This window comes from Jatropha curcas, chromosome 6 (genome assembly GCF_041381405.1).
Source record: "Jatropha curcas cultivar XTBG-Jc1 chromosome 6, XTBG_Jcur_1.0, whole genome shotgun sequence".
In the NCBI taxonomy this organism is placed as follows: Eukaryota; Viridiplantae; Streptophyta; class Magnoliopsida; order Malpighiales; family Euphorbiaceae; genus Jatropha; species Jatropha curcas.
In genome coordinates this window covers 23,883,276-23,893,342 of record NC_143156.1, presented here as the reverse complement: position 1 = coordinate 23,893,342, position 10,067 = coordinate 23,883,276, and the positions used below count along the sequence as shown (strand labels likewise).

The 10,067-nt window shown below is 35.5% G+C and overlaps 1 protein-coding gene across 1 annotated transcript; it reads right to left on the bottom strand.

Annotated features, from left to right (window-relative positions):
• Nucleotides 1–419: 419 nt before the first annotated feature.
• LOC105635168 (uncharacterized) lies at nt 420–9,862 on the bottom strand. Its single transcript, XM_012218176.4, has 18 exons — nt 9,491–9,862; nt 8,725–8,794; nt 7,761–8,378; nt 7,503–7,679; nt 7,295–7,408; nt 7,136–7,194; nt 6,885–6,951; nt 6,698–6,749; nt 6,502–6,594; nt 6,250–6,333; nt 5,747–6,147; nt 5,426–5,487; nt 3,513–3,582; nt 2,603–2,683; nt 2,371–2,472; nt 1,759–1,883; nt 1,359–1,473; nt 420–818 (listed from the first exon to the last, which is right to left on the bottom strand). The coding sequence occupies exons 1-18, from the start codon at nt 9,550–9,552 to the stop codon at nt 705–707; spliced, it is 2,466 nt and encodes an 821-aa protein (XP_012073566.1). The 5' UTR covers nt 9,553–9,862; the 3' UTR covers nt 420–704.
• Between the last annotated feature and the right edge of the window lie 205 nt (nt 9,863–10,067).

The following is a 10,067-nucleotide window of genomic DNA, read 5'->3' as shown; positions in this document are numbered from 1 at the left end:
TTTTTAACCCTTTATTTGCCCCCACTTTGACAACACTTCTAGAAAATTAATATAGTATTTATTAATTTTTTTATTCTAATTTTGCCTTTATTTAAATATCTCCATCAAACTCTCTTAATTACAAAAAATTAGTTAAAGAGTATTTTAGCCAATTATCCTTTTTTTTATATATATAGAATTATACTAATTAACAATATAAATACAATGTTCAAATGAATTAAGTCAAATTTTCAATTAATGAAAAATTAAACTTGAATGTATTTTTTTTGGTACTAAATATAAAAATTATGGTTTTCAGTCTGATCCCTTGTTTCTTTTCAATTGTGTGTAGATCCTGAGTGTTTGGTCGCAGTGAATTTTTTATCTAACTATTCATAGAAAAATTTAGGCTAAATGACAAAAGTTCAAAATTGAAAAGATACAGAAGGAAATTTATACAATTATTTCATTATCTGAATCTCATATCTAGTTCACATTCTCTTCAACCCTATGCAACTATTATTACTGATTCATGAACAAACAATAAATGGATATAACTCTACAATGTCTGTCCGATTCAAAAATCATTAACTCAATAAAAAGAATACAAAAAATAACTACCCCTAAGCTCTCCTGAACTTGCACTGATACACAAAAACATATCTACGGACACCATTAAATATTTGAAGATGAATACAGTACCATTAGGGAAACCTGCAATTATCTTACTCTTTATCTTGAACTGAAAGGCCATTGGCATCCTTCTGCTCGGTGCTTGGACTCTGTACCTCATTGGAAGACTTGCTGCCATTGGTGTCCTCAGCATTTGCAGGTTTTGCCTGTTATATGATTTTAATTACATGACTCCGTTGGAAAAAACATCAAGCAACTCTCAGCTTTCAGTATTTAAAATGGCGATGTAATAAAGCTTGGTACTAGAAAAGGCACTTGAGTTTAATGATAGTTGCATTACATTGTTCATATTTGTGAATGTAATGAAGCATAGATGTCATCAAAAACTGTGTCCATTACGCCAAAAGAGGTACCAAATGTGTGGGATTTACATTTGCAAATGAATATGATTGTGTAATCTACCAAAACCAATTTATTATATTTTGACAACATAAACATATTTATTAACACCTTCTTTTTCATGTTTTTAATCAATAAATGTATCTAGTATCAAAAACATTGTCTGGACAAATATGCAAGCAAGTCTTAGCACTTATAAGGTGAATAACACATTTGACTGTTCAGATGAGGTATAAATCCAAGTAAATAATATGCCTACTGTACTAACTGCTAATCATTCCAAAATGTCGATCCTATTTTCTAGGATAATCATACATTACTACTGAATAACAAGAAATTAAACATACCTTGTTTCTGTCACGCCAACCAAGTCCAAATGGTCGAGCTAACAAACCAATTTTTCTTGGGGGCACATCTTGTCCAGGCTCTTGATTGTTTCGTGGTGAATCTGGATGAGAAGATCTGAAGAGAAAAATAAAAGGCTTCTTATGTGTGAATATGCAAAAAAATTTTCCTTGAAATGAGGGTGCTGATGGTAGGAACTAATTTTTAAAAGGATTATATGAAAAGATTAATATAAAATGAGAACTGAGACAACCATAAAATAATGTCCAATTTTTTTTAATTAAAACTCAAAGCCAGAGAAATATGAACAAATGCAATAAAAAGAATGCAAATAAATAAAATCCCTGTCAGTACAAGGCATGACAAAGTTCTTTTGCATGAGCAATAATATTGACTACATACCTAGGTGAAGGCTGTGCTTTAAGCTGTCCAGATTGATACTGTAATGTAGCCTCCAGCATTGATTCTGCCATAACCACTCTCTTCTCCATTTCAGCAAGCGATGCAATGGCTTCTTCATACTTTTCCTGCACACACAAGATAATAAGAAAAAGATACAACACGAGACAAAATAGAATATCAGAATGAAGAAATTCATCTGAAAACATTGACATATAGAAGAAAACCAACACTGCTCTGAGGAGAGTAACTGATCTAAAGTGCAAGGTAAATTCATTAATATCAGATGGGGCTTTGTGTCTATAGTTCTATACTAATATGCAAGGAAAAAAATGGTTTCTACTCTGAACACATATAACTTAAACCTTAATTTGACATTTTAACAAATAATGCATAGCATGTGTATTACCACCCAAGATCAAGTCATGGCATTATTCATCACTGTTCCTAATTTCTTACACTTGCCATATTAAAAACAGTATATGGAAGTATAAAAAGTACACTTGCCATATTCAAAATGCATTTCTGATGCAAAAAGGACTCATCAGAACAGATACCTTCAAGAATTTATAAACCTTTTTCTAAATTAGGAGACTGGAATCGTAAATTATAAACCTGAAGAACTTGAGCAGCATATCTCTGTGCTGCAGCATCTTGCTCAGCATATCTACGAGCATCTTCAGTTACCTTCTGCTCTTGCTCCACCCGCATTAAAACCTATATAAGAAGCAATAAACGTTAGAATTTCCAAGAGCAATCAGAGAGAAGAAACAACTTTTCCCAAGCAACTAACAATTGGAAAAAAAAAAAAAAAAGAAAAAAAAAGAAAAAAAAGAAAAGATGAAACCTGGAGCATCGCATTTTCTTGCTCTTGCTTATCAGCAAGGCCCCTCCGTAACTCAGAAACCTCTTGCTCTAACTGTTCAACCTATAGATCACAAACAAATTATAAATAAAGCATATAATTATATAACTTAGCTTGCTAGCACGCATTAGCCTATTAACCACATATTGGAATCACAATTTTCTAAAACATATAGCAACTGAATATAAGATCATAAAACTGTCCTCAGCAACAAGCAACATAGACAAACTTTGGAGCATTTCCACTAAACTGTTATTACCTTAAAAGAAGATTTCATTAAGGAATCATTATTTAAAAGATGATATTATTAAGGAAAAAGGAGAGATGCAATTAGAAGGGTAAGAAATATCCCCCTCTCAACTAGAAAAGTTAACAAAATAAAGTAGCACTCTCCAATTAAATTGGATGCTAGATAGAGACAGCAGCAAAGGGCCTTGATGCAGAAACTCAAAAGGAAGCTTCAAGACAAATCTCCCACAATATCAATAAAGGAAAATTTTGGTTCCCAGAAAATCTTAACATTCTTTCTGAGTCAAAATCCTCCAGATCAATGCCAACCTTGCTTCATGTCAAAAACCTCTTTGCTTGTCAAACTTTTGGTTCCATTTCCCTTCACAACCTCTAAATTTCATCCTCCAAAATTTTATCTCCTTAAAACGCCTAGAAGCCACTCTAAAATGGACTGATAACCAGTGCAGTGAAAATTCTTCCACCTTCTCAATCCCCCCCATTCAAGTAGCCACAAAAAGGGAAAAAAATAAGCATTTTCTGGAGCTTTCCTTAAGATTATAACTCACCAGCCTTGACTCTTTCCAACCAAGGATTCCAAAAATCAAATTTGCACGAACAAGAAGGAAAGAGGTGGAGGAGAATAAAATTATGTACAACATACCCTAGCACTCAATTGCCGCCGGTTATCCTGTTTGACCATCTCCATCAGAGCAGTCTCCAACTCCTCTGCCCTGAAATTTTAAATAACAGCAAAATATAACTGCTATAATATGCGGAAAAAGAAAAAGAATAGAATAACTCTATAACATGTTAACTGTTACTCTAGAGATAAAAGGACTATGCAAAACATAAGTTTTTCAAAAAATAATGCCACCAAGAGATATAATTGCTATCACCTTTTCTATTTCCAAAAGAGACTGCTACCTTATAAAGACCATTTCCCACTATTGTTTCCAAAGGAAATCACAATTGAAAGCTTCAATATTATTTGGAGATATTATCTCCAAAGAGTTTTTTTCATAAAAAAAAGGTATATTTAGTAACTAAAGGACTCTCAGTCCCACAAGATATCAGCAACCAAACAACATAAAAAAGCTACAAAAGCAGAACCAACCCCAAAATGAGAAGGGGGTAAGATGCTCAAGTAAACGCACAGACAGATAATGGTCCTAAAAAATTCATGTATTCCTTTATTCCCAGGCATCCCAAACCATTAAAAATAGGCATCTCCAGAGAATCTTCCCCATTTCTTTCTCACAAAACCTCAGAAACGATGAATCAACAACAGATTTTCCAAAATTGAGGGGAAACACAATTCAGCAAAAATCCAAGAGATTTTCACAGTTGTTGTATCACATAGCACTCCAGATAATCCATTTACTAGTATAATGCAAAAATGGAAGGCAATAAGTTTCACAACTGTGATATCAAATAGCACAAGATCAAAAGTTTGGTCATGCCAAATTTGTTAATTGCTTGCACCTTCTTTGAGAATCAAGCAACTTACATGGTAAGTAACTTAAAAAAATGCCACATTTAAAACAAAGGAATAATGTATAGGCCCCTCAATCACTCTTCTCTTCAAACCCATAATGAACTATTACATTATGGGGAAATGGTTAACTTAATATTTGCAGAAATACTTCACCTAAACTTGCCTCTCATTGTTTTTCTGTTTGTAATTCGAATCCTTTTGTTTTCAAACAGCTTGTAATCTCTCATGTGGTACACAATTAAAAACGAAGAGAAATTGAATTAATTCTTTAGAACTAAGAATGGAAAATTGCAATGCGCTGAATTGGTACATTTTTCTAAATTTGGCATTACTAGATCAATGCAATCCTCAATAATCCAAAAAACAGAAAGGAAAGAAAACATGGGATGAAGTCTTTGCAGAAGCTCTCCTCTACTACAGTACTGCTACAAGTGCTCAGAACATGGGCATAATACAAAAAGCATTAATCAAAACTAATTACAGTAAGTTATGCAAATGCTTTCCTCCATTCCACCCACTTAGTCATTCAGTGAAGTGAAATAATCAATCCTTCAAATTGGCAGTTAAAAGTGACTATTATTTTCATATGTTATAGAAATCTGTGCCTAGTCAACTGAATACACAAGAATCTTGGAGAAAGTAGGCAATCCAGAGAGGATAAAGAATGTAGGATTAAAAATTTTTAAGGAATGAAGAGAACCTCCTGAAACTGCAAGATAACAAACATAGCAGTATAGCACATAAAGCAGACATTTATAAACAGGGTGAAGACATTATTCTACAAAAATATAAACGTTTAATATAAAAATGGCCAAGTGGTTCCAATAATCTAACGGATCCAAACAAGGAAACTCATATCCGTGTTCCGTAGTGTTAATACTAATGCAAATATCAACCAAATTTCCCTCCATCACACAAATAAAAACCTCAATCTCCAAGTCACACTTCTACCCATAGTTTACTAAGTATCTAAACAGTGAGAGCAAAAACTAAAGTGCACAAAAAAAGCACAGTATGGCATGCAGCATGTAAAGCCCTATGTTTATAAAAAAGTTTTAAACATAATCATTATGAAAAACCTGAGTACAGCAGATCTTTTCTCCTCCAGCAACTTGCACAATTCTACCTTCAACCACACTACCTGCATGTATTAATTAATAAAAAAACGGAATATCAAGTCCATAGTCTCGGAGTTAGCCACAAGCATGATGGCAAAAGTAAATTTGAGACAGAACAATTTAACAGGGGATTAATCAAAATACTTGTGCATTCCCATTTTACAATGTAGAATCATGCATGTGATATAATACACATTAAACATTTGCAACTTGCTAATTCAAACAGAAGATTGTGGTAGAAAAGATGGGGGTGTGCCTGTGTAGTGTGGGGGGAGAAGGTACCTGATCTTGAAGATCCGGAACACTGTCTATCTCCACATCTCCTGTCAAGCTTATAAGAACTTCATCTGCACTAGTGGATCCAGACTCTGAACGAGATAGATCACCACTAGCCTGCTTTGTCTCCATCAGCATTGATTTGGGATCATGCTTGAAATTGTATAGCTTTGATGCCAGACCCTGCGAATCCCTCCAAGCTTGAAGCCCTTTTGTTCTTTCCTCAACTGCAGCAATAACAGCAGGTCGATGCTTGTTTCTCAACTCTTGTAATCTGGCTTCATGTACATTCTGATAACCCATGCAAGCTGTCAACACTAGTTGGCTGCTATCAAAAGTTGAGCCAGCCAGGGATTGTAGCAAAGTGACTGCATCTCCAGCATCCTTAGTGGTGACTAATGCAGGGCCTACAGAAAGCTGAAGTCAATTAAGTTTCATAAAGAACACTGAATATGCAAATTGAGAAAGATCAAATGCCACAAAACAAAACGGAAGTTTTTACCCAGTACCATATAACTCCATCAAAGCAAGTGCTGTCCTAAATAGCATGACGCGATTTCCTTCAAAAAGCAGCACATCCCAGATTCGGAGAACTAGGAAAAATGAGAATGCTGTCAGATTATAGCAAGCTCATAACCAGTAACACTAACAATGCTACAAAAATGAGAATGCAAGGAATTGAAGAAATGGCCAATATTTTGTTAGTAAACATTATCATACAACATTAGACAAGTGCAAATCATAAAAGCATAGAACCTGACCACTTTCCCATGGAAGCATGTTCATGAAAATTGAGAGGAACCATGGTCCTGTAACCCATGCAACCTGCACTCCCAGATAATCCAGATGATTTACTGCACCAGAAATTAGCCCAAATAAGAAATCACCAAAAGAACTTCATATAATCAAAAGTTATATAAATGCAAAATATATGACAAACAACAAAGAATAACCAACCCAATTTAGGAAATCTTTCGCGCGCCAACTCCTCAAAAACAAGTTGGTCAACCTGACAACATGGAACACTAAATTAGAATACCCATTGACAACAGCTTACCCATCAAGACCTCATTACGTATCTTAAAGAAAAACACAAACACCAAAAAACTAATATGTTAGGAAACAGAATTATAGCAAGTACTACCTGAGACTCTATCATTTCCTCTGAATAATAGCCATCAAAATAATCATCAATAATGCCCATCAATGTCCTGAAAAATTGACCAAAATTCAGAAGCATGTACATAAAAGAAATCTGGAATGAGAAATATGATTCTAAACATTCTCTAAAAATCTAGGACAGCTTCTACGCTAGTTCATTGCTCCCTCAGATGAGAGAGGATCGGAGAAGCACTCAGCTAAAATGGATAAAGTCAAAAGAGTTTCTAAACTTACCAGAAGGCATTTTCCTCGGGCATAAGAAGTAGTAGCAAGGCAGCAAAAAAATTCATTGCCTGTATGCATGTCCAACCCAACAACTATATAAGAACTAGTCACCAAATCAAAATGTACTTTGTTTCACCAAGTATTGGAAGCAATTCAACATTCAAGTACCTGACAGTAACCAACAGAGGGGTTATGCCGAGCATATGCTGTAAGCAACCGCCTCAAAGCATTTCTACCATTATCATCCAAAGCGGGATGACCTGGAAATGTCCGAGGCAAATCCTGAATTGAAACCAATTGTTGAGAAACTTGCATTGTCAATTCTACATGAAAGTAGGACCCACATTAAAATTGAAAGAGTAAGTATCACAATAACCTTCTCGATTTGTCCTTTCCATTTCTCAGGTACACATATAGCATCTGCAGTTATATCCTTAGAATCACTGCCTGGCTGCTGTTCGACATGACTTCCTGAATTAGTTTTTGAATCAAGCAGATCCTGGTAATAATTCTCTGATCGACGTGCCCTGACACCGACAAATGCTTGCCAGAGCTGGAAATGTGAACATAATCATTTGTAAAGCTCATGTGCCAAAGAAATAAGGGAAAAAGAAAAGATGAGTATAAATCATACCTCCCCCCTAAGTGCCATCGGGACACCCCCACGAACAAGGACATCCAGTTCCTCTTTCCAGGGAGAAGAAGAATCTAAGGGGGCTGCATCACCAGCAGTAGCACCTGTGCCAGAGGTGCCAACACTGTCATTGGAAGGGCTTTCTTGAACTGGATCTGACCTTTCCACATCGTAAAACTCATCCTCAGAGTCCTCTTCAGATAATCCTTTCACAGATTTAGCATCTTCAAAAGGAGGTTCCTTTTTAGTTTCTTGAGGCTCTTTTGGTTGATTGCTCTTCTTTTTGACACGAAGGCTCATCATATCTTCAATGGCACGAAGGGATGATCTAATTTCAGTCCATATTTGGATCCTGTGAATTTTTTTACTGGCTGTGGACTGCTTCTCTTCATTTTCTGCGTGAGTTTCAGTCAAAACATCAGAACCAGGATTCTCAATACTTAAATCATCTCCTTCAACACCCTTCTCCAAACCATTTCCAGCATCCTGCTCTGTTTTTTCAGTATGCAATGCCTTTTTATGCTCCTCTAAAGACAAACCATTTACAGGCAATTGAGCAGACTCTGCTTGCCGTTCCAAGAAACTATTCCACCTCTCTGATCTTTCCTCCTCTTCCTCCTAAAATTAAGAGTACATCGCAACAGGTTATCATTTTACCAGGAATTCTTTTTCTTAAATCTTGGTTTGATTTCCAAATGAAGTAGTATAAAAATAAATCAAGATTATAATCCAATAAAACAATAAAGTTCATGCAATCAACATTGGTGCAGCTAATGGACTAGTGAAATGAATTTATTCTATATTCTTATTACTGCTAGGATATCAGCTACTCTACACCTAAGAAATTCAAATGAGGGTTTCCTTTTTGTTTCCCCTCATAGGCTTTCAATCACAAAAATGGTGTTAGCAACTACATTCAACATCGATAATTTAATAGGGAAAACTACATAAAAAAGAAGAAAACCTTGTAGATACTAGCATATTCTCTGTATCTTTGGACATGCTGTGGTCTGACTGCAAATCCATAGGCATCCCTGTCCACACCAATATCAGTTAATTCCTAAAATTCACAATCTTCTTAATGACAACATAATCGCTCCCAAATAGCACAACAAGTTCATAAAAACAGAAAAAGCAATAAAAACATAGTCAACCATATTCACGATAGAACAGCATTCAAGTTCTTAAGGACAAATGAATCATTAGCAAACAGACAAATATAATAGAAACAATACACGAATCTTCACAAAAAAAAAAAAAAAAAGTGCATGGTAGCAAAATCTCCTTCTACCTGGAATTCTACTTCAAAGATCAGCCGCTAAAACTAGAAAACAGCATATTCCACTTCCACTAAAAACCCAGATTACACTTCAAATATTCATCAACATTGCCTCAACTCGAACTCAAACTTTAAAAATAGCACTACATTTCACACTCATTAGTTCTTAAACTGAGCCTAGCAGCAACGAATGCTAATCAAAATACAAAAAAAATAAAATAAAATAAAAACACAATCACTTATCTGCCGATCATCTCCCACCAAAAAACAAAAGAACACACTCAAAGAAACAAAAGCGGCGAATTCGACAAGATCAAAGCAAATTTATAGCGAACTTCAACTAAAATCCGGCAAATGTACGGACAGTATGAGCCGGAACTTAACAGATCCTTCTAGACGAAGACGCGTGGCGAGAGATAGTAAAATAGCGCTAGGTTAATATATATGTTACCTCTTGTGCTCAAAGGAAATGAGAGGATTCCCGGGCTTGGAGACCTTGGTATGGGCCTTCATTGATGGATCGATTTGATATTTGTATTTTGTCGGTTAGAGAAAGCAGATAGATAGAGAGAGATCTTAGGCGAGAACTGTCCTTGATTCTCTGCAACTATATTTAGACACAGAAAGAGAGAAGTGAAGTGGAGAAGGAGAAGGAGAAGGAGGAGGAGAGTGGCACATGCGCGCAGTGAGGGCGAGATTAGCGTCGGTCACATTATTGTTACATGTGGGTGATTTCTTAGCACGGAATTCGAAAACAGAGAAAGAGAAGGAGAGTAGAGGAATTTTAAGTATTTAGTTTGTCCTTTTTTTGTAATTTCAGCTGTCGTGGTTCGTAGAGAACTTACTGTGTGCGTGCGTTTTTGTAGTGTAGATCTAGATTTTTGATTCTGTGTGATACTGAGCAGAGGAATTATTGATGGGATCCACCACCATTTATATCGAATCAAGCATCGACTGCTACTATTGGATTGGCAGTTTTTCGCCCTTTTTTTTCCTTCACTGTTCATTTTTGATCTAACGTTTTCAGA